At 38.3% G+C, this 24924-nt stretch overlaps 1 protein-coding gene across 2 annotated transcripts in view; it reads left to right on the forward strand.

Moving 5' to 3' along the window:
* DROSHA (drosha ribonuclease III) overlaps positions 1–24924 on the forward strand; it is a 73838-nt gene that overhangs the window by 2481 nt on the left and 46433 nt on the right. For both annotated transcript variants that reach the window (XM_083862635.1, XM_083862636.1), the window contains 12 exons: positions 216–1073; positions 4074–4166; positions 5101–5332; positions 5861–6002; positions 8407–8561; positions 11541–11621; positions 13401–13487; positions 13596–13682; positions 16596–16667; positions 18199–18280; positions 19471–19545; positions 22844–23013. In XM_083862635.1, coding sequence (XP_083718761.1) covers positions 223–1073; positions 4074–4166; positions 5101–5332; positions 5861–6002; positions 8407–8561; positions 11541–11621; positions 13401–13487; positions 13596–13682; positions 16596–16667; positions 18199–18280; positions 19471–19545; positions 22844–23013 — 2127 coding nt within the window. In that variant the 5' untranslated portion in view covers positions 216–222. The remainder of the gene's footprint in view (positions 1–215; positions 1074–4073; positions 4167–5100; positions 5333–5860; positions 6003–8406; positions 8562–11540; positions 11622–13400; positions 13488–13595; positions 13683–16595; positions 16668–18198; positions 18281–19470; positions 19546–22843; positions 23014–24924) is intronic.

Consider the following 24924-nt stretch of genomic DNA (forward strand, 5'->3'; position numbering starts at 1 on the left):
TTTCATGGATTAGAGGCTTAAGGGAATCAAAAGGGGCATAAATGACCTGCACTAAAGGTGTGAGAAGCACAAAGCTCCCAGTGAAAGTGGGTATCATTTACTACTTCTGTTGAAGGAAACTGCAGTTTCAGCACTTTAGGAGTAGTTCCTGCAGATGCATTGAGGACATCTTACAAAACTTATGTGACACTGGATTTTTATTTTCCTCGATAAAGGTGAGCCATGTCTTTCCATTCTGGGCGAGGATGTCCCCGTGGCCAGGGGGGACCAGGAACAAGAACTTCAACGCAGACCTACCGCCCTCAGAACCTGCGGCAGCTTCACCCGCAGCAGCCCTCCGTGCAGTACCAGTATGAGCAGCAAACTGCCCCTCCAACAACCTACTCCAGCCCTCCAGCCACCGGTTACATGCCTCCCAGGCCAGACTTTGTGCCCTATCCTCCTCCAGTGCCCCCTTCCACACAAAATCCCATCAGCCAGTGTCCCATGAGGCCACCATTTCCAAACCACCAGATGAGGCAGAGCTTCCCAGTGCCTCCATGTTTCCCTCCCACTCCTCCACCAGTGCCAAACCCCAGCAACACTCCCGTGGCAGGAACACCTGCTGGACAAAGCACCTTTCCTTACATGATGCCTCCCCCCACGGTATCACACCCTCCTCCTCCGCCGGTCATGCCCCAGCAGGTCAGCTACCAGCCCGTGTACTCGGCAGGGTACTCTCAGCAGTCCTTCCCGCCGCCCAGCTTCAGCAGCTACCAGCACAGCTCCGGCTCCTTCCCCAGCAGCACTGCTGGCAGCAGCGCCAACAGCAGCCACTTCCGACACACGGGGCAATACCAGGGAGAGAAGTCCCAGAGCGACCGGCGCTCCCCAGACAGGAGCAAGCACTACGATGAGCACCGGCACCGCGAGCACGGCCACGTCCACAGCGACAGGCATCGCTCCGCCAGCCACGGGGATCGGCGGGACCGTGGCCGCAGCCCGGACAGGAGGAGGCAGGAGAGCAGTCGGCATCGGACGGATTATGACAGAGGAAGGCTATCACCTCATCACAGAAGTTACGAGCGAAACAGGTAACTATTACCTGCCTGCAGGGGGAGAGATGTCATCGTTCCACAGTATGTGTTTGCATCAATGTTCTTCCCTTGCCATTGTCTGTCCCTCTAGCTTGGGAAGTAGCCAGTAGTCTCATGTAAAAAGTTACTGTTTGGACACCTTTCGGGTACACTGCTTTGCCTCACGCTTGTAAGCTGGCAGATCTGTTGCTCTTGTCCATGGAGATAGTTTTCAAACAAGAGCTTCTTTGCATGCCATTGAGTGTATTGTTGACTACTGTTCAACATATTTACCTTAGAAATTTATGAACACGTAGCAGGAAAATAGAATTGGCACTTTAAGACTCAAGAAAGTTAAGTCTTACAAACAACTAAGCCTCAGCACTTTTAATTTCAATATTTAGGTACCAGAGTTAGGGTGCCAGGTGTTACTTTCTTTTAGAAAGTCTTGTATTTGTAGAGAACTCTGGCTTGGTGAGGTTTAGAGTCTGATAGGGGCCCATAGCTAAACCTTGCAGTAAGGTGTTTGAGATGGAAGCATGTTATGTTCAGGATGACGACCTCAGCAAGCCAACATGTGATCTCAAGAGAGGACTGAGGTGAAAATGAGCATGGGCTAGTTGTAGGCTTCACTGATGTTACTCAGAGGGATGAGTGTTCACTGCTTATTTTGGGATTTGTCATGAAGTGTCTGTCCCTCTTCCTCATGGACTTGAAAATTATGAGCTGACCTGATGCAATTTGCTGTGGTGTGTTTTAGAGCAAACCATCATGAGTTAAATCTTTCTCATGTCTTAGATTTTCTTCTGTTTGTAGCTCTTTATGTGTCTAATGTGTTTTGCCAAAATATTCAAAGTACTACTGGAAAGCTAAGTATTTATCAGGGCTCCTGGATCACATGCTCTTAATTTTAAAAGCTCAGAATTTTTTATGCCACGAGTGGAATGTGAATTTACACATAAAGCTTGCGTAAATGAAGACCCTTTGATTTAGATATGCAGAGGCTAAATTACAAAACCTTAGACACCTGCATTCAGAAGAACAACCCAAGCCTCACAGTCGGTAAGTTTACTTTGATTTTCAAAAAAGGATTTTCCTACAACTGAATGTAGCTGGCATTAAGGCACTGGCCTTTTCTATATGACATGCTTGTGTAGTTTTCTCCTTTTTTCTGCTTAATTTCAGCTTCAGTTTTAAGTTTTGAAAATGCGTGTTTTCAGTAGCTTCTTTCTCAAAGACTTTTGGATTGCTGCTTTAGGACAACAGCTTCTAGATCTACTTGATAATGTGTCTACTTATTTTGATTCAGCCTATTTGCCAGAATTGGGGTTGATTTTTTTGTGCAGCATCTGTCTCCGAAACAGATCAGATGGCATTAGAGTATGCCCTCTCTGAAGACTGAAATCCATGCTTGAGCAAAGCACCGACAAACAAGGATCAGTGGGGCTGGGAAAAAACAATAGATAATTTATCTGAACATTTTGCTTTGTAAATTTGCATTCTATTTCATATTATGAGCATGGAAACAAACATCTATATATATTTATAAATAATTTTGACTCATTCTGTTAATCCACCAAGCCACTTGAGGCACATGTTTATAATTCCTAGTGTATCAGCAGACTAAAAGTTTTAGCAGATGCACAATGACTTGCCAGCTGTTAGCAGAGTATAAAAGCTGCCTGTGTGATCTTTCCTGCCTAATAAATACAGTAATTTTGTAGAATCATTATGGTTGGAAAACATACTAAAGATCATCAAGTCCAACCTGTAACCTCATGCTGCCAACTCCACCCCTTAATTGTGTCCATAAGTGCCACATCTACATCTATTGAAGTGCCTTTTAGGGATGGTGATACCACCACTTTCCTGGGCAGCCTGTTCCAGTGCTCAATAACCCTTTGGGTGAAGAAATTTTTCCTGCTATCCAAATGAAATCTCCCGTAGTGCAACTTGGGGCTGTTTCCTTTAATTCTCTTGCTTGTTACCTGGCAGAAGAGGCCGACCCCGACCTGGCTACAACTCCCTTTTCAGGTGGTTGTAGACAGCAACAAGGTCTTCCCAGGGCCTCCTTTTCTCCAGGTGATATAACCCCAGCTCCCTCAGCTGCTCCTCATAGGACTCACTCTCTAGACCCTTCACCAGCTCCATTGCCCTTTTCTGGACTCACTTCAGCACCTCAGTGTCTCCCTTGTAGTGAGGGGCCCAGAACTGGAACGCAGGATTCAAGGTGCAGCCTCACCAGTGCCAAGTACAGGGGGACAGTCCCTGCCCTGCTCCTGCTGGCCACACTGCTGCTGATACAGGCCAGGATGCCCTTGGCCTTTCTGGACACCTGGACCTGTAGTAGCTCATATGCAGCTTCCTGTGACCAATGTCCTCATTCATTCTGCTGGGCAGCTTTCTAGCCACTCTTTCCAAAGACTTCAGTTGATTTAAAGCTCTTTGACCGAAGAAACGTGTTTGGGTTGTGAGATTCTTTATGTGCATGTGCAAGCTGAGTCTTGCAGATGAGAGTCATAGTTTCAGCATCACGCAGATTGTCCCTATCTCTCTGGTTTTTGTGTGTGCTTGAGGTTGCTGTAAGGAAGAGGGGGCTTGCTTCAAACACTTGAATGACTGCTGTGCTTACAAAGCTATTGTGCTTGAAATAAGTTTCATTTTCCTTCCTTGAGGAATTTAGAATGGTTATAGATACAATACCCTTTGCCATTTGTAGCAGAAGAGGAAAAATGGTAGTAAGCCCTGTAGAGATTCATAGACATCGCTTCTATATGGTGTGAATTAACTTTAATGTTGAGATAGATGACTTTGTGACAAAGGTGGAGGATATGGACACTTGACTGTCTTTTACAAGTTTCTTAAAGGTCAGTGTTAAGAACATCTGGATTTTTAGCAGTCAGCACGTGGACGTCATTTTGCATAACATGGTCTTAGGCTGCTTTTGTGTTCCTTTCAGGTGAAGAATGTATGAAATACCAGATTTCTCATTTAACTTATTTTTTTTAACTTTTCAAGGGAGCGGGAGAGGGAGAGGCATCGGCACCGTGACAGCAGAAGATCACCGTCACCAGACAGATCCTACAAAAAGGATTACAAGAGAGCAGGAAGGTAAGGAGGGCTCCATGTGGTCTCTTGAACATGTGAGGCTCTGTGCATCCACTCACGTGAGGTTTTATGTATGTATATGAAACCCAGAAAAAATGAGTGTCTTAAATTTATAATCATCTACTGATACCTGCAAATACCAGTTATCTCAAGACCTTGTAGAGTTAGAAGCAGGATTAATCTCTGGAGAGAGAGTTTCACTGCTATGTCCTAAAGAGTTTCTCTTAAATCTTTTAGTCTGTAAAGTACCAAAATTATTTAAAGTTACTCTATCTTTAGATTATCTTTTAGAGGCTTTTCTTATATTGCTGTTCCTTTCTGAATACTGAGTAGTTGAAAACATCACAACATTATTGGTTTTGTAGGCAGAGGAGATTAAAAAAAGTAAGTAGTTTCCTTACTCTTCTTTTGAAAGCATTACTCTTGTGATACACAAAGAATATCACACCTTGTGTTGTTCAAAGGTGTGTTAGAGTAGCAGGGCTACTGTATAATCCTTTGTGGGTTCTTTATGATCCTTTTAATAAAACTCAAGTTCTTTTGTCATACCAGTAGTTTGTAGGCTGTGCTATGAAACTTCTTACTGTAACTTCTAGTTGTGACAGTTTTTACCAGTGAGTTCCTAATGTAAAAATAAAATTAAAAGAAATTCACCTAGAATGCAAGTAGGAATCTTAATTTAAAAATGGCATGTATTTTTTTTATTTTAATTCTTGATGATGGCTTCAAATAAAAAGCACGTTGAATTTTAAGTCATTTTTATAGTAGTTCAGAACTACAAATTACTTTTGTACTCTTTATGATTCGAGTTAAAAGCTGGAAAGGCAACTGGATTTTGCTGCAATTTATATGATAGAATGACTTACTGATTGAAGCAAACTGTTTTTCATTTTAAAATAATAAAGAGAATTGCTTTTGTTTGCTTTCTCCCACTAAGCCGGTCTCCAAGTAGAGAGAGAAAGAGAACCAGATGGGAGGAGGACAGAGAAAGGTGGTCTGAGAACCAGAGCTCCAGTAAAGAGAAAAATTACACTGCTGTTAAAGATAAAGAATCAGAAGAGAATGCATCTGAAAAAAATGAAGAGGAAGACGAGGAATTGCTTAAGCCAGTCTGGGTTCGCTGTACCCATTCTGAAAGCTATTATTCCAATGACCCTATGGATCAAGTGGTATGTCAGTGAGAACTCTGAAATGACTGCAGACAGTTCTTTATAATATGGACCCTTCAGCAGGATCATCATTTTGTGTCATTTAATTCTCTCTTCCCAATCATCTCAGTATTTTAACCCTGTTAGAGGCTTAATTTGTTGCTCTTCTTCCGTGTTTTTATCAGTCCCTTCAGTCCGTTAGCATTCAGATAAGTGGTACATGGAAGTTTTTGTCTCCAGGAGGGAAAGATCTATTTTTCCATTATACACTGTGTTTAACTTGTGAGCAGAGATGCCTCAAGCAATCCATATTCCTGCAAACTTGGAGAAGTGCTGTACCAGCAAATGAAATAATTTCTCTGCTAGTTCACCTGTGAAACAATGTAATGATATGATAAAGCCTTATTAGGTATTCCCATGTTTCACTAGAAGATCAGTCTTTCCCATCTTGTTGGTTTTTTAATGAAATGCTGGTAGATGTTGAGTTCTTTGCTATTTTAGCACTGTCCTTTTTTTGTTCTGTTGTTGTTTTAATGTTTTTATTTACAGGGGGACTCTACTGTGGTCGGAACAAGCAAGCTCCGGGATCTGTATGAAAAGTTTGACGAAGAATTAGGAAAGCGACAGGCAAAGGCCAAAGCAGCCAGGCCACCATGGGAGCCACCAAAAACCAAGCTGGATGAAGATTTAGGTAGGCTGAAATCATGACAAAGCTCTGAAATGGAATAATCTTTAGATTAACTGTTTTGGCAGTTGCGTGTTTTGCATTTCACATCCATGGAGTTTTGCTGTAGCTTTTGATGGAAGTAGAGCTAGATGCTTTACCCAGGAAGCCTAGGGGGAAATGGAGAGTATCCAGCACTACCAAGTGCTAGTTTCTTCCATGGCATAAAAGACTCTGAGCATGATCAAGTAGTCCAGAGAATGGCACATGAGGAGCTTTGAGGAGCTCCTGTCTTACATTGCTAAAGAGCGAGCAAGAGTAGTGATGATAGACTCAGTGCTGTAAAAGCAAACATCTGAGTTTTTCTTCGGTATTGTATTTTTGGTGTGCAACTCTGCTTAGTGTGATCAGACACCTGCAAAAGTATCAGTTTTCATAACATACATTATCTGCATTATCTTGTCCCACCCATATGGATCTTCTGACAGTGAAATGCAGCCAGCAGCAGCAAGTACTGGGGAAATGCTGGTTGAACTAGCAGGGCAGAAGTTTTATAGCAATTTGTCTACTCAGAAGTCAGTGAATGCTATTTTTTAGTTTGTTTTGTGAAAACTGTTGTTTTTTTCATACTTTCAGCATTTCAGTGTTTCATAGTGTGTTTTCTAGTCAGTTGCTTTATTTCAAGAAATTTGTAGGCATATCAGAATAATTTAAAAACCCTGTTGGGCTTGCTTTTTAACTATTGCTTCATGTCAGCCAGGTGAGCTGCTTCAAACTCTTAGGTCTCATCTTAGTAACTCATTAAAAATCACATATCAAAAATTCCAAAGCTGAAATACAGGCATTATTACATGGTTACATGCTGATGGTATAAAAGGATGCAATGAAGAGGAAAGACAAAGATAAATACAGATGAAATAAAATGTGAAATCACTTTTGTAAATGATTTCTTCACCTTTTTTTGAGCAGTGAATTTGCATATATTTAAACTCCTTCAAGAATCTGTTAACTGCAAAGTTAACTGTGAGGTTTTTTAGGGGGTGTTTTTTCATGTGGATGAATCAAGGACACAGCTGCTACACTCAACCTATCTGTGTAAAGCCCTCATTCCTTAGATCTCTGAGGAAGAAAGCCTGCTGCTCCAGGCTAAAATATGATAGGGCCAAGGGCAACTTCTGCATTTTCTTTTTCCACTCTTTCTGTAGAACCAGAAGACTCTGTGTCTTCACTGTTCCCCTGGGCTAACTTGGTATCTGTGCCAGCTTCTCCTACAGCCACGTAGTGTCTAGTAGTTTGTCTTACTTTGCACTGCAGTAAATGCTGTCTCTGCTCTGGCTTATGTTAGGAGCAATGGTGTGTTGCAGTGGGATAGCAGTGCATTCCAGGAGCACTTTTAGGTCATGAAGGGCTGATGATGGAAGAAATTCTTTACTGTGAGGGTGGCAAGACACTGGAACAGGTTGCCCAGAGAGTTATGGACATCCTATCCCTAGCAGTGTTCAAAGCCAGGCTGGATGGGGCACTGGGCAGCCTCACCTGGTTTAGTGCGAAGTATCCCTCTCCATGGCAAAGGGATTGGAATTAGGTGGTCTTTAAGCCTCCTCCCAACCCAAACTATTCTATTCTATGATTCTATGATTTCAGTACGTTACATCGAAAAGTTCTGTTAGTCTTTTGAAACTCCAGTTCTCACAGGTTCCATGCATATTTTACACCTGAAAATAGACTTCAGTATTAATCAGATGTATATCAGAGAACTTTTGAAACTTAAGTCTTTGTAAATATTTGTAGGAAAACACATGCACACTTTGTAAGGAAGCTCTATTTCAGCTGAGTATAGATTACCTATGTAATCTATAGATTACATGTGTTCCAAAGACATATTTTAATAACACATGCCAAAATATGAACTGTGTAAAAATACATCTTGATTTAAAAAAAAAGAGAAAAACTTTTCCTAGTGATGTTCTCTCATTTTCTCCTTTTTCTTTCAACTAAGAAGAACCTTGTATTCAGTAAAAATGTGTGCTTTAAAACCCTAGTTTCACAGTATTTGAAAGCACTGACAGTATAGTAATATATTTTCTCTTAAGTCAAAACTTAAAAAATGGAAGAAACATTGCATTTTATTCCAAGAATAAAATAAACTACTTGCATACTGGTATATGTCTTGGCTATGAAGGCATTTATTTAAATTGGAGCTGGGGATATCTGTGGAAATGAGTGACTAAAATTATGTGCATGACAAAGGGAGTCACTCCGCAGTACCACAGTAGATCAGAGATATTGAGATCAAGGTTTTTGTGTGTGGGTTTTGGTTTTTTTTAATATTAAGTCCAGACATTAATTCATGATAGAGAATGCATTGCTATGGCAAAGAGAGCATGTAGAAGTGTTTTTCAGTCTTCTTTATTTCTTCTGTGTGAATCAGAGAGCTCCAGTGAGTCAGAGTGTGACTCCGAAGATGACAGCAGCTGCTCCAGCAGTTCAGATTCGGATGTTATTGACGTCATTGCAGAAATTAAGCGTAAAAAAGCACACCCTGATCGTCTCCATGAAGAATTGTGGTACAATGATCCTGGACAGGTAGGGTGTGAGGGAAAAGTACTGGGTGTCCAAAGGTCATTCTCTAGATGAATTGAAAATTTTGCCTTGTTGTCAAACATGCAGAGTAACTTCTAATTCAAAATCCTTTCTTCACCCCTGTTTTCAGTTTTCTCTCTCATCTTCTTCAAAGCCCTTCACTTTTGGTTTCAGGAGCGTGGTTCCAGCTAATTAATCCTGGGGATTATTCAGTTGGAATCATGTCTGACAGGGTTAATAAAAACTAAATGCTAACAATGTGCTAATGCTGTCCTTTTAGCCCTGAGATAAAGGTACACAACTGAATTCTGTGGTGGAAAAAAACCCATATGTTTACATCCTTTACAAATTTTTCACCTTAAGCTCTCAGCTCATAATGATAAATAATGTTTTAAATATGCAGTTAATGCTTCTAATTTCTTGTCTAATGGTTCTTTTGTAATTGCATGGAGATTGTAGTTCTCATTAAATGTAATTGCTGAGCTCATGAAGTGCTGTTTTGAATGTACACATTGCACAGAAGACTAGTTTTTGTTTGCAAATTCACCGTCTTCATCTTTCTTAAATATTTTACAATCTATTCTCTCATTTCAAGTGGCACCTCAGTAAGTTTATTTTTCTGTCACTTTGTGTGATGTATGAGTTCAGCATGCAACAAATCATAATGTGAAGATATACTGGAATGCATATTGCCACTGTGGTAATTCAAAAGTCTGTTGAATATTCTATTATGGATTCATATTTATGCTTCTAGTTAAAAAAAACGATTGAGCATAGCTAGTTGTTTTTATTTGTATGGAAAACAAAATTAGTGAGCTCTTTAGATATTTAACAGAAAAAATTATATAGCTCTTGGGCACACTTCAAAGTAATGTTCTATGAAGAATATTAACAACAACACCCGTGGAATAATTGTAGAAGGAATAGATTGAGGAATGTTTGGTATATGAGTTTCCTACTGAAAAACGTTCTTTACCCAAAACTTCCTTGAGACTGGCTCTTCATCTTTCTTGAATAGACTAAAATCAATCATGGTGAGCCTGTCAGTGCTATGCTACTTCTGTGTAGACTTTATTTGAAAACATTTGAAATTTTCATAGATATTTATCTGGTGTGTCGAAGTGCTTTCTGTCAATAAATAATACAGGAATGATTGCCATGCACTCTGACCTGTACAGGTACACTGTCTGACATGGAACTAGATTTGTGGGATGGATCTTACAACCCTTCAATCTGAGAAGCTTGTTTGTTAATTTGGATGATCTCTAGTAGTGCTGACAGTTGCCAGAAAATAAATTGTTAAATTCAATTCCACCACGTGGGTTTTGTCTTACAAACATGATCTATTTGTGTTCTGTTGGTCAGAGAAGGCATTGCCTATGTAAATTTGTGATCTCTCACCATCATTTTGCCATCAATTCATGATTGTTCTCCTGCATTTTTTTTCCTGTGACCAGTGTTGTTAGGGACAAGATAGATATGTATCTGATTGCTTCTCAAGTCTGGGCCTTTACAGGTACTTCGCATCTCTCTCAGTCTGTGTGTTTAATATAACAGAGGCAGTATTTGTGCTGAACAATCCTAAGAATTAAGGATGAGATTTTCAAAAATATGTCATGATTATTTAAATAGCTTCAGTAGAAGCTTAGGTTTGGAGCACTGATGAGCAATTAGCTGTTGACTGCTTCTTTAACTCTCTTCTGTCTTGTCACTGTGTAAGCCAGTGAGGAAGCTTGCTTCTACCTATGAGCATGATCCTATTTCTTTGAACCTATTCTTTCCTCGAGGGTCTCAGAGTAGGGGAAAAGCTGTGTGAACAACAGGCTGTCATTCCATTGTTAAGGTTGTGTGACTAACTTTCCAAAGAAGTAGGGAAGTGCCCTGCTTCTTATGTTCTTTTGCACATACGCATTGTGCCAGTCTGAAGAAACTGAGGTTAACATCAAAAACTAAAAGGTTGGATCCCTATCCCAACTGCCTAAAGCTAACATTAGCAGTGATTTAGTGATTCTTGCTTCCTGTGGTACCTTCACATTATGTCTAATACGTGATAATGCCATTTAGCCCTACCTGGATGCTGTTTATGTTTCCAGACTGCTTGTAATAGCGTGGAAAGTTCTGCTGGCTTTTCTATTGCATTGCAAGTTTATTGTTTATTTCTTTGGGCTTTTTCCTAAGTCTAAAAGAAGTTTGACTTCTTGGATTCAAACATTGATTAAAAACTGGGGTTGGGAACTTGATTTATTTTTCTGGTTTGTTTGTGGGCTTCTTATGTTGGATTTCTGCAATGAGCATAATGTAAGAGCAGAAAGCTTAAGGCTGTTGCAGTAGTTGATAGTCTGCATTGATTTTGGTCATAAAAGCGACACACCAGTTTTATGTTGTATGCCCTGGCCCTTTTTGGTATAGGTACTTGATGCACCCATACAGAATACATAAGTGGGTATTTTTTCCCTCATTATCTTTTTTAATGCTCTTTTCACAGGATGGATTTGAAGTGTTCCCATTAGTTCTTTTAAGTACAAAGTAAAATCTTTGAATTGTCTGCATTTCAGGGGATGGCAGAAGGGTTAGCTGAGGATAGGTTTTCAGTCAGAGAACTCAGTGGAACTGTTCGAATATGGAGATTTCAGCATATAAATATTGACACATGCATGTTTAGGACCTGAATTTTGTTTCAGGCAGTCAGCATGCTGTTTTTGTGTATAAGCAGTAGAAAAGAGTTATATTATAGCAGGGTGGTAGAATTCCGCTGAGAATGTTTTTCCATCTTGTGCTTGTGAAGCAGTGATGAAGTTCTAATGCTGCTCTGCAGTTCTCTTACATTAGTCTACAGTGTTTTCAGTTTTATTGGCTTAAGAACATCCACTTAATCTAAGCATGACAGGCTTTTAGAAGCATCAGCACTCAGGGCATTAAAACCAACATACTTTTCCAAAACCACTTTTCAGTGAAACCAGAATCCTATTTTGTTTTCGACAGATGAATGATGGACCTTTGTGCAAGTGCAGTGCTAAAGCCCGGCGAACGGGAATAAGACATGGCATTTATCCTGGTGAAGAGGTATTAGTAATTCTAAGGATTGCAATTATGAATACAAATTTGCAGCTGTTAATTCCTGCTTGCTTTGATTTTAAGAGGGTTTTCCCATGCTCTACAGGCTGAGTAAAAAAAGAAAACTCTTGTGCAACTTTAAATCACTTAGTTATGTAATCTTGTATTTAAAATGCAGTACTGGTAATGAAATCCATCTGAAAACTATAGAAAAGTTTTGCCTGTGTTTGCTTAGTTTTTAGTTTGTTTGGGTTTTTTTTTTTTTAAGTTTCTGAAACATGATTGTGTTAATAGAAAAAGCTTGTGATCAAAGATCTGCTATCTTCAAGTGGATGAATATATTATGAAGGCCCACTCTGTGAAGTGATTGCTTTAAAAAAAAGTAAATAGTAAGACTGCTGCTGAAAGAAGCAGAAGGCTTCTCAGGAGACATTCTTGCCTTAGCCTTAGCTTTACAATTTATCTCCATACTTTTTCTTGAAAAATTTTATCTTTTCAGTTGGCCTTCTTACATATATTTACTGAAAAAATTGTTTATTTCTCTGTAGCTAAGGAATTACAAATGTTTCTGTGAACTATTTGAGTTCAGAAAATTGGCTTTGGTCTGAAGCTTACTATAAATTTCTCCAGTTCAGGATCTGCTCCTCCCCGTGTTGCATCTAGGGTTCTTCTTGCAGAAAAGGGAGAAAAATTAGGAGGAGAAAACTACTATATATAAAACTTGCTGGATGAAGGCAGCTGCTCCCTGGAACAATGCCATCTGGGAATCCCAGGTTTCACAAAATCTCCATGGATATAATACTTTTCACAGTGTCCTGTAGGTGAAACTGAGTAGTTTTCAACTAGCTTGTTTGCAGCTACCTTGTTGAAGCTGTGAGAAGCTTATTTTGGGGCTGAAGAGCCAATGAAATCACCTTACTTACTGCATAAGTTTTGCAAAGTGGCCAGAGCACTGTAGTGGTGTAGCTGTCTTGCAATTGCCACAGGCCAGCTTTTGTTATGCAGTTCAGAAGAGTGATAAATAAATAAATAAATAAATAAATAAATATTACTACTACTAGTAATAATAATAATAAGTAAATAAAACCCTGCACACTGCAGTGGTTTTTATTCTTTTTCCCAGTGTATTCCAAACAACAATACATGTTGCATATGAAGAACTGGTTTTGTCTGACTGTTGAGGAGTTTAGGTTTTTACACAGGACTGCTTCAGAACAAGCTGGAAGGAAACATGAAATCGCAGGTGTCTGGCTGCCTTTGCATCTCAAAGTCAAGCATTACAGCCTGGGAGATAGAGTGGGGTTACCAGAGCTACCTCTGTGGTGATAGACTAATCCCCTCTCTCCAAGCCTCAGATATCCTCCAAGGAGATGAGCTGATACCTGTCTATCTTGATAACTTACCTTGAGATCTCCTCATGTGGTGTCCAGGCTCCTCTTCGTAAGCTTTTAAAATATGTTTCCTGAAACAAATTTATATAGGAGAGGAAATCAATCTGGAACATGAACAGCTAACAGTTTTGTGTAAGAGAGATGGAGAGTTAAATGGAAAATGAAAAAAAGAAAGTCACCTTTTCTTGCTTTCGAATAGCTTTAGAAATATTTCTTAAAGTGAGAATGGAGATAAGGCCACACTTTCCTCCTTCCCAGAATGCTTAATTATGACTACCTGCTTTTATTTAATTTTTCCTAATGCATATTTCATGGCTATTAGAAATGCTTTATTCTCTCTTTTAATCTAAATTTGCCTTGACTCTACACATAATTCTACTTATCTTTTTCTTTTAAGCCCATTAAACCATGTCGTCCCATGACCAACAATGCTGGAAGACTATACCACTACCGAATTACTGTGTCACCTCCCACAAATTTCTTAGTAAGTACTTTATAAATAATTCCAACTAGGACTCTGATTTTGTTTTCGGTGACAAAAGTCGTATTGCGTCTTTGCTTACTCCGTGGTGGTTTTGTTTGCTTTTTTAAGACAGACAGACCTACTGTTATTGAGTATGATGACCATGAATATATCTTTGAAGGGTTCTCCATGTTTGCACATGCCCCACTAACAAACGTAAGTATGGCCATTGCTGCATACTTCAGGTTTCGTACAGGGGTTTTCTTTAGAGGGTACTCATTCTGTACTGAAGCAAAACTTCTCTAAAACAACAATACATCTATGCTACAAACATCTTACCAGCACTGGGGACAGGGAGAAGATACTTGTGCTAATGAATCTCAGGTTTTGTCTTGACTGATTGTGGTCTTTGAACTGTGACTGAAGCTGTGATGTGCACTGAAGTAATGTTTTTATGTGTTTCACAGTTTGGAACCATGGAACAACTTCTTAAGACTGCTAATAGGATTTAAATTGGCTGAGTGGGTTTATTAAGTTGGCAAAATGTAAAAAACCTAGCAATACTAACAAAAAAAAGGTTTTCCCTTTAAGTGACAAATGAAATCTTTTGGAGGTCCACTCTATAGAGTTTTCTCTCTTCTTAAAACTTACCTAGATGTATCCAATACTTTCTAACAGCTGTTTCAGTCTCTTCAGGATCTAGCAAGTTACAATTTTTTAGTAAAAGCTGTAGGTATGTACAAGTGTTTAATTTTGTGTTTTGAAAGCAAGTGTAACAAGAAAAGGACATGATTGGTACCTAACTGCCTTACTTTTCCAGTATAAGCTGAGTTAGCCAAATGTGAATGGAAAATATGCAGATTCTTAATTTGTGTACTCTTGAAGATTTTTTTGTTATCCTGGTTATTTTGAAGTTTTCTCAAAAAGTTCAGTGTGTGTTAGTTTCTATGGGTTTTATACCTATTGCTAGCTACATCATCAATGCCACAACTCAGTGTAAGAATGGTTATGAACAAAGGGCTGGGATGTAACACAGGACTGGGATGTAAGGATACTGGAACTGAGATGCACTGAGAAGAAATTACTTTGACCCTGACAATTTGCTTACATAATGGATATGATAACACTTTACTTCTGGTGGTCAGGGGAAGGGGGTCTTGTTGAGAAGTCAGTGGGAGAGTGGAGTTCAGCCCCTGGCATGGCAATAGGAAGCACTACTTCCCAGTAGCATTGACTCAGCCTCAGAGTTCAAAGCAAATTCATCTCAGGGCTTTATGTTTTCACTTTGCAAATGAGCAAAAAGGAGCAGTTTTGTTTTACTCACATTAAGTAATAAAGAGATCCCCTTATCTTTACAATTTTTCTGTCTACTGTGTGGCAGGAAGGCAGAGAGTTATGGAAATATACAGACAACAAAGACAACTCTTCTTTGATATGAGTAGTTAGTGAAGCTGTGAAGCTTACTGTAAAGTGCATGTTTACATACACTTCCAGATAGGGGAAGTGATCAGCTACAAATGAATCCTTTTAATAGAATTGAATACAAAGCCAGACTGAGGTGCCAGTTCCTGTTAATAACAGATATAAAGCCCTTTGGAAGTAATCTCTTGATGTCGTGAGCTGATTTTTTGGCACACAACATAAAACCTGCTCTTAGAGGGTCACTTTGGAACATATTTGATTAAATAAAGGTAGTAAAAATAGAGATCTGAACACCAACATCTTTGCATCAGTCAAATTTCTGTAGCATGAAGTCTTAGGTTTGCATAGTTAAGGTTATTACTGAGTTACTACTGTTATTACTGAGTAATAAGGTAGCAGCTCAAGTATTAGGGAAAATGGTTAGTACAGTCATAGAAAAAATATTTTCATATTATAAATAGCAAACCAATTTTACAGTGCCAACCAGGTACTCCTTTAGTGTGTATTTGATTGTGTACATGGAGATCTTAGTTGTGGTCACTTCTGTAAAGTATTCAACTTCTAGTTTAAATTATGTGTTAGGAAGTAAATAAATAATCCCTGTACCTTTTTTAAAGCCTCACTGATTTAAGTGTGAAAGATTTTCATCTGCTCAGATTCTAAATGGTATATTTAGCTTCAAAGGTTTTGGGAGGTTTTTGTATTCACATTTAATACTGTATCAAATTGTAAGAAATGCAGTTTTGTTTGGTCGTTTGGGGCAGCTTCTTAATTTATCATACAGATATCAATAGATTTTTGTAGTCAGAATAGTCAAATGTTTGACAGTGGGCTGTAAGAAGATGCAATCAGAATATTGCACCTCTGCTATGTACATTGATTTCACTGCAATCCCAGTGCTGTTCAGATATTTATTTGTGTGCTTATAAATGTAAAATAATCTTGGGTTGCTTCACTTCACAGATCATGGAATTGCTCTAACATTCTTTCATACTTTTGAGGGCAATGAGTAGTAAAATTTGGTAAGAGCTGTAGATGTGTAAGGGAAAATTAGGCATTTTTATAGTCTTATAGGAATTTAGATTTTTTTTCTCTGAAAATCCCATAAAAATGAAACACCTTCAGCAAATTATGAATTGTAAAAAGGTGAAAAAAAGGAATTAAACATTTGTCTTGCTAGCTAGTGAGATGAAATTGAGAATATTTTGCATGAATTTAGTTTAAAACTGTAATTTATCCCTAAGCTATAACAATATGTAGCTTTCACTTAAAGCTGCATTTTAAGACAGTATAGCTGACAACAACTGGCATTGTGCTAAAACCGCCTTGTTTTCAGATCACTCTGTTAATCTGATGTTGTATAACAAACAAATCCACTTGCAAATATCCTAATGAGAGAAGATACAGGTTGACTGAAGCTTACAGGTGTACTTTTTCTCCTAAAGAAAGTTTCATCTCCAGTAGGTGGCATTATTTAACTTTCCTTCACCCTCCCTGCTGGCAGCACTGTTTTGTTACTGAGGTGAAGGCTGGAACTGGTACTCTCTTTACACATGCTTGTGTTCTTGTCTTTGCATGATCCTCCAGAGCAGCTTGTTTAAGTAAGTGCCCTTTTCAGCAGACAGTAATACCTTTGCATACAAAATTGTATTAACTATACATTTGATGCTGTATAGTTTTAATGCTGAATTTCTCTTTTCCTTCCAGATTCCTCTATGCAAAGTAATCAGGTTTAACATTGACTATACAATTCATTTCATTGAGGAGATGATGCCTGAGGTAAGATGGATAATTAGTCTAAAAGTCAGAGTGGGTTATGAGTTGTTGGAATGTGTAATGGATTAAACTCTTCAGTATCCAACACTGTGAAGTCTCTAAGAGACTGGCTCTGTTCTGAACGAGTGGCTGAAACAACTTGCACTTACAGGTACTAGCATAAATCCATCTACCTAGGCTGTCATATATTAAAGTGAAACAGTAAGAAGTGCTAATATCCATAGGTTCCTTTTCATGTTAAATTATATGCAATATATGTAAATCAAATTAGGTATTGCCCTTCTCTTACATCTGACAAAAATAAGGCATATGGAGCTACTCCTTTGCCAGGGCCACATACATCAGAGGCAGAGCTGAAACTTAATCAGAAGTTTGAAGCTCTGAAGATTGCTTATCAGTACTTAATATAAGCTGTTGCCAAAACAAATTTCCTGTGGATACAAACAAAGCACATTGAGTTCATAATCTGTTTGTGGTGAGGTTTTTTATTACTAATTAATGCCTGGTGGAGCCAGTTTGTGAAGTAAATTGCTGCAGTGAAACAGTGTGTATGGAGACAGAAACACCCCTGCATATTAACTACGAAGATAGGATTGGTATTTAATTTAGCTATATATATTTACATTTTTCTTTCTAGCTATCTTTTTTTTGTTGTTGTTGCTCAACAGCATCTAAATATAAGCAACAGCTCTGAAATGCCTCAGAAAGAATAATGTGAACAAAACAATTAATTTCTTGTTAGTGAAACTAAGTTGTCTGCAAATCTTGAGCTGAAACAGCAAATGGCCACCAAGCAAAATAGGGAAGTCACCATTTGGGGGCGCTGCCGGGTAAATGGTCACAGCATTATTTGCAGACCATCTTTACTAATGGTTTTCAAAAGAGATTGTTGTGTTGAGTTTAGAATTTATGGGTGATATCATGCATGCACAATTTATATCAATCTGGCCTGATTTTGTTTGTTCAGGAAAACTTATATGTTTGTTTGCTGAAGGTGCTACTTCCTTGCTTGATGAAAATATTTTTTTTTTCCATTTCATCTTTTTTCTTCTTCTGTTGGCTATTTAGGTCATAATACTCAGTTTGTGTTGCTATGGAAGTGATAGTGATACCACAGGTGGTGATTTATAAACATTCATTATGAGCATGTGGGAAAAAGTGAACTATGAAAAAGATATTTCTCAGAAATCTATTATCTGCTTAGCTTGCTCAGGTGGAAGGGGTTTTAGTGCTGGCAGATTATTGGAGATTCATAATTTTTGTCTATATTGTTGATATGGACATTGAGTGAAGAGGATTCAATACCATTCTTTCTTGACAATGCTTTCTGAGGAGACCACTGTGCTGTGTTAGAGTAGATGATTACAAATATATCAATACTGTTCCAGAACACAGTACCTAGTGGTTGGCAGAGATGAAGACACTGGTTTTTATCATTGTGTTTTGTTTAACTATATGTGAATGGCATTATTTGTATTGCAGTATTATAGATTTATAATTTTGGTCTTTTTTTTTTGTTTGTTTGTTTCCCCAGAATTTTTGTGTGAGAGGCCTTGAACTGTTCTCTTCATATCTGTTCAAAGATATTTTGGAGTTGTATGACTGGAATCTTAAAGGTAACGTTCTTTTTGAGAGGGTCCTGCAAATAGCAATATGACTGCTGTTTTCTGTGAGAGGGACAAACTTCATCTGTTCTTCAAGTAGGTGACATTAGAGTTCAATAGTGTGAGCTGTAGCAATGAAAATGCACAAACTTGGCACTGTATTCTCACAAATAAACTAAATTTCTGCCTTAGTCCAGAACTTTTATTTTTAATCAAACAGTAAACATTACTGTGTGTTTAATATGATGGAGTATCATGTGCATGGCATTTTGAAAGCCAAGGTGTCAGGTAAACTCTTCTCTCCTTTTACAAGTTAACAACAAGTTGCTCATACAATATTTCTCTGCAGTGAGCTCAGAAAGCAATGTCATACAGACAACTGTGGAGAGTTAGCATTATCATTTTAACTGAATGCTTTTGTCATTTGACAAGTATTTTCATCTTTTGACAAGATGAAAATATTTGTTTCTGTGAAGACTGCAACAAAGGACAATGTTTCCCATGGTCTAAAAGAGAAATGAGAGCATCAGAGGAATTACATTTCAGTAACTGTAGAGTGTCTTGACTTTGTCTATAGAGTTGCACTCTGCACTTAATGCAGTTAAACAGCAGCACACAGGTTTAATATATTTTGTCTAGCCTTTGGTTCGGTACTAAATTTATTCTAACATCAGTGTTGTCTCTCCTATCACTGCTTCTGATTGTTCTTTCTTTTTTTTAACACCAGGTACTTACAGGTTTTGTTTTTATTTTCTTGAAAAGCTTTATATGATGAATAGGAAAATAAAAAACCCCACAAAAGTACTGTGAAAATTTCCATGTTACCTTTGTTATGGTGAACAAAAAACACCCCACTAATTCGGAGGAGATAAACTAGTGCTTGTACATATAAGGCTTAAGTGTAATAATTAATTGATTCTATAAACCAATCTTTCTCTATTACTGTTTTATTTAAAAGTGCTGGGTTTTTTGTTAGGTTCTTACTATTTTTAAATTATTTTAGATTTCTTTTAAATTGTCTCTGTGAAAGCTTTCACTACGAGTTGTCTGTGTTCTTGTTTTGTTACTTTTTGGATTGAAACACAAGCCCTATCAATGTAAGCACCATTCATTGATTTCATCTGCAGCAAAGTTGCCTCTTTTCTTTTGCAAATATGTTGCTGTTCATAAATTTTCTGTATTTTTCTTTTTTTGTATTTAAGGTCCTTCACTTGAAAATGATTCTGTTTCCTGTCCCAGATATCACTTCATGCCACGATTTGTGAGATTTCTTCCAGGTAATGTTTGTACCATATAGCTTTATACAAAATAGATCTAAAAAACCTTTAAAAAACAAAACAGAAAACAACCCTATCCCCCAGAAAAAACCCTCCACAAAAACCCCTTATTGCAAGTCAAATAGTTTAGTCAGTGCACAGATCTGGTACTTCTGCCTGAAGTCTTAATGCTTGCTGGCAGTGTGGATGGTTTATTCAGAACTGGAATTCAGATGGGCAGGCCAGGTCTTGCTTGCAGCTTTTGTGCCTGTAGTCATTTTAGGCAGTGCTGGGTCCTCCTTGGTGTGGTCTGTGATGGAGCTGTGGCATTTGAGGAGTGCTGTTATCTAATCTTGCACATTTCATGACCCCCTGCTCCTCAGGGTACCATAGGGTCAGATCACAATTTTTCCTGTGCAAAAGTCAGCATGATTGGCACCCCTGAGCACCTGTTTTTCTGATTGTTTCTTTATCCTAATGCAAGCTTAAACCTTGTAGCAATTAGTGAAAGACAATAGCCATCATTCCAATGCAGTTCAAGCCTGGCCTGCCAGCCAAGGACAAGATTCCATGTGGAGCATTGCACTCATTTTGAGTGAACAGCTTATGTAGGCATTTAACACATCCTAAGACACCAGGACAGACTTTGAATTGATGTAAATGTCAGGGCTCCATTGAAAATGTGACCTGCTGAGATCCTGCCAGGAGGGTTGTGTGGACAGAAGGATGTGTTTCAGCTGTGGGATTTAGGGTGCAGATGCAACATGGAACAACCTTCATCAAGAGGGCTGTGACCTGGAGGTGCTTTCTGTTCTGGGCTTTGAAACTTAGCTGGGATATTAATTATAGCTGGAGCAAAATGAGTTTTGGCTTGTTACTGTGGAGAGTACTGATGGCTAGATGACTGTATTTCTAATTGTTGCTCCTTCCTGGATACACAGCACTGTTCCATCAGAAGCAGAGCTCTGAGGCTTGCTAGCAAACATTGATTTGGTTTTGCTGCAGCAATTTACAAAATAAGCCATCAAGCCACATGTGGCTGATTAACTTGACCTCATCAGAAAATGAGAACAAGTTTGTCCTGCCTAGTTTGCGTAGCTTGAGGGTGCTTTCCTGTTCAGGGTTTTGATATTCTGATTTTTTTTTTTTTTTAATTAGTTTAGAAGTCAGCTCTTTCTGTGCTGTTGGGTTGTTTACTGATAGGGAGAGATAGGTCTCTATAATATGTATTAGTGTGTGTGCTGCTTCTTCCTTAAGGTCTCCAGCCTTCTAACTCCTTTTTTAAAATGTCTTTTTCCTGATATTTCTGCCTATATAGTTGCCTTTTAGCATCTTTTTGACAGGTTTTTTTTTCAATCAAGCTTTCATTTTTTATTGATTATTTTTTGACGTATCCTTGAAGATTTTTAATTTTCACAGAGTGGAAATCTATTTCCTTCAGGTATGTTTGCAGAACACTTCTTATGTCTAATCAAAGAAGATGTTGGTGCATCAGATCTCCACAGATCCGTCAGCTGTCTCTTTAAAGATAGAAATGAATTGCTGATTTTTCATCCCTTCTACTTTTTCTTTCTGACTTTCCTAACATTGTCTACAAGTAATGAGATTTGGGATGTCAGGTTTTCTATGTGGATTTACTTAGAGACAGGCCTTGGGGTAGCTCTGAGCTAGTCATATCAGGTTTACTGAGATGCATAGCATGCAGAACAGTTGGTGTATTGTATGCATTTTCATAGGTTTTTATGATGATAAATATATTCAGGGAGTAAAAGACTAGAAAAAACACTTTTTTCAGTCCCCAGTACTGCATATTCTGATTTAGAAAGGGTCTCTAACTTTCGTTTAGTGCAGCCGTCTTATAGCAGCCTGTACATAATCTTCAGTGGGTAAGGACACACTTCTATTTTAGGGATTGCTGGGTGTGGGTTACCTGTTGTGTAAGAGTATAATCCAGTTGTTGACAAAGAGCAGTCTTGTAAGTAGAGTCCCCCTTTAATTTGAAGGAAAACTTCACACATTTAAAAATCTGTCCCTGTAGCTATTTAGAAGTATTTTCTATTTCCAGTGAGGTTTGGGGTTATTTTCCCCACTTAAGATTGCCTCTTGGAGTTTGAGTGAGTTAATTCTTCTGAGAGGCCAGGTTACACCATTGCCTGTCATAATTTCTATGCAGTAGAGCTGTAATCCCAGAAGTAAGAGAAGGGCTTGGTTCCTCACATATCTTGTAGAGGATATCATTTTACACAGTGCGGCTGTCGTGCAGCAGCTCTGCAAGACTTTTCCACTGTGCCTGGGATCACACTCCTTGTACTGTGGTGTCATCCCCCATATTGCTCTAAGGTTTTGCTTCTGGTTTGTCACTATTTCTCTTTTGTGGGTGTAGTGGTAGACTCAGTGGCTGGACCAGATTGTTTCTGCTCCCTGAGGGAGGGAAATCTGGGTTTGTGTTCTGTGGGGCTGAAATTTGAAGATTTTTCCATACCTGCTAATTAACACTGTTATTAAAGGAGAGAGCTAGAGAGATGTATGTCAGAATTAAAACATTGTGGGAACATGCAGTGACTTTTTACTTACATGAGCAGACATAGTGAATTTGAATAGTCAATGATCTGAGTGATCACTGAGTGGTGATCTGTCAGGACTCACCTTTCTTGTTTGCATATTCACATCTGTAGCTGACTACCTGAAGCCAGTCAGATTATAGTGTCTCCTTTTGTTACAAGCGGCCTTTGCAGTGCATTTTTCCTGGGGTCTCAGAGGTATTTAGTAATTTTCACATGCCCTTGACTCATTTAGTGACAGAAGACAGCATGAGGCTCTTTAGTCTTCATTACTGCAGTTACAGCATGTAAGCACTACAGATGAATTTAAAGTGCAGGGATAGTTTACTACATTCATCCAGAAGTATCCTGTAAAATTTTGAGTGTTTTTATAAAAAGCCACATAACACCTAAAGGCTTTTTAACTGCTGTTGTGAAAAGAATGATAAAATTGTGAAAAGGAAGATATAACTGGACAACATGACTGGTTGTTTTGCTTACTCGTTTTGAAGTTTATTCAGGCAAGTTAGAAACTTCAAGTTTACAGTACGACAGAACAGTTACTCTGGCCTCTGTTACTGTTACTGCTTTAGTTTAGCAAAGTCTTTATGCGTGTGCAGTATTCATCAGAAAAACATTTGCCTTCAAATTCGTCAAATCACTTAAGCATTTTGCATTTTATTTTGCTCATACAAATGGTTTGTGTTCTACGTTTTTTCTCTTATGCTCATGCTTTAGGAGTGAATCTCTGAATTTTTTTTTTTATTTATGGTTTTAAGATGGAGGAAAAGAAGTACTCTCAATGCATCAGATTCTTCTCTACTTGTTACGATGCAGTAAAGCTCTGGTGCCTGAAGAGGAGATTGCCAACATGCTTCAGTGGGAAGAACTGGAATGGCAGAAATATGCAGAAGAATGCAAAGGGATGATCGTTACCAGCCCTGGCATGGTAGAACAAATAAACTTTTTTTGGTTTTTTGAACAATCCAGTGACATGTACATGTCTTCTTTCAGAGAGTTTCTTACAGGCTAAATTAGAACATGAAAAGGTGACCGGTGACAGTTGCAGATTGCAATAGTAACAGTTTATTGACTGGTTCCGCCCCAGTATTGTCCCCTCTGCTGCTGTACTGAAGGGTGTATTTTCAATGGGCACTGTTTCAATGTGCATGTTGAAAGGAACAGCTGTATTTTATATAAAACTCTCCTATTTTCTCAGACAGTCTTTACTTGTATGATCTCATTCTCTTTTCCCAGACAGAGCACCAGAGAAATAGTAACTATTTGCTATTTACTTCCCTCTTCATCTTTTGACCCCCTATTGACAGCTATATTTAATCTGTCTGTCCTAATACTGGCTTGACTATGAAAAAGTTGTTTTCTGCCTGTATGGTTTTTTCCACATTGTTTCTGTGTTGCTCTCATTCACACTGAGGAATTTCATGTACATTAATTAATGCATATATTAGTTTTCAGTGCCTAGTTTGAAACCCCTGTGGCCTTATTATTTTTGGAACAATTGGTATTTTAAAGCATGTGTTCTCTGAACACAGCTCCTTTCAACTCTGGTGTGTATGTGAATTCAACCCATTATTCTGACTTTCCCTTTTAAGGAATGTGGGTCACAAGAATAGATGAATGTCCACTAAAAATTGCAGGGCTGTATTTGTATAGTTTTGTTGGTATTGCAAAAAGGTATCTTAGTAGTAGAGGCATATTTTGGACCTCATATTTGAGACTGACATGCAACTTTCTGGCTTTCATTTTCCTCCTTTGCTCATAGCTCAAATTCTTAGTTTCTGAAGAAGAGGTATAACTTGGTACCATGCCTAGGAAGAAATTTAGTTTTTCAGCTGAAAAACCTGTCCCCAAACTGCAGCCATGGTGACGTGCTAAATATATATTTTTTTCAGTTCATATTTTTAAGTATGGGAGCATAACATTAGTAAACTACTTAATAAGCTAATAATAACTTGGGTCAGATAATTTTCCCCTTGATTTCACTCTGAGTGAAGTAAAGCTTTTGAAACAACAAGAAAATGAGGCTGTTTTTGGGAAGATGAAATACAAAAATACACGTGAACTCTCACTATGGAAAATTCTACCTCAGCTGCTTTAAATGATTACTAAACCAGAATCCCATAATAAAAATTGTTCAAAAACCTGAACAGCATTAACTTGCCTGTGGTTTCTGTGAGACAAGGTACATGCTGGTCCACAAGTTGTCAGCATCTGAATGCTATACACTGACATCAGCTATTTTGATGAAGATAAGTTGATTTCAGCTAGCTGAAAACTCACTTTTTTGTTTAGCATGAAGGAAAGCATATCTGTTCTTTCCTTGTGTCACGGAGCTCTAAATGTCTGCGTGTACAAAGCAGTGTCATTTGTGAGCCGTAGTGTTAATTCTGAGATCTTGTGTGATTTTTTTACTGGCAAACTTTGCATTCTACAAGGCTGTGCTTTTAGAGATGTGTGGACATCAAAATATGCAAGCATAAAAGAAACCTGTAGCACTTTGAAATGTCATGTTGTAATGGCATCATTAGAACGTGTTTCTTCTCTCAAGATTGCAATGACATTCTTCTTAGTTTGTGGATTTTTCCTGTACATTGCAGCATATTGTACTGATTATAAATGTAAGTGAAAAACAGAGGATGAAACTATTACCTATGCATTTTACAACATTAGAAGATAAAACAGTTCTGTTGGAGAGACAATAGGAAAATGTTTTAGAAAGTGACAGCTCTTCATTCAATTATACCCACTTGACACAATAAAGTAAAACCACTATATTTTGTTTTGTTGCACAGCTTCTCTTCAGAAATGATGATTCCTCTTGTGATCAAATCTAGGTTTG

The sequence above is a fragment of the Zosterops lateralis genome (genome assembly GCF_965231275.1).
Source record: "Zosterops lateralis genome assembly, chromosome: 1".
NCBI lineage: Eukaryota > Metazoa > Chordata > Aves > Passeriformes > Zosteropidae > Zosterops > Zosterops lateralis.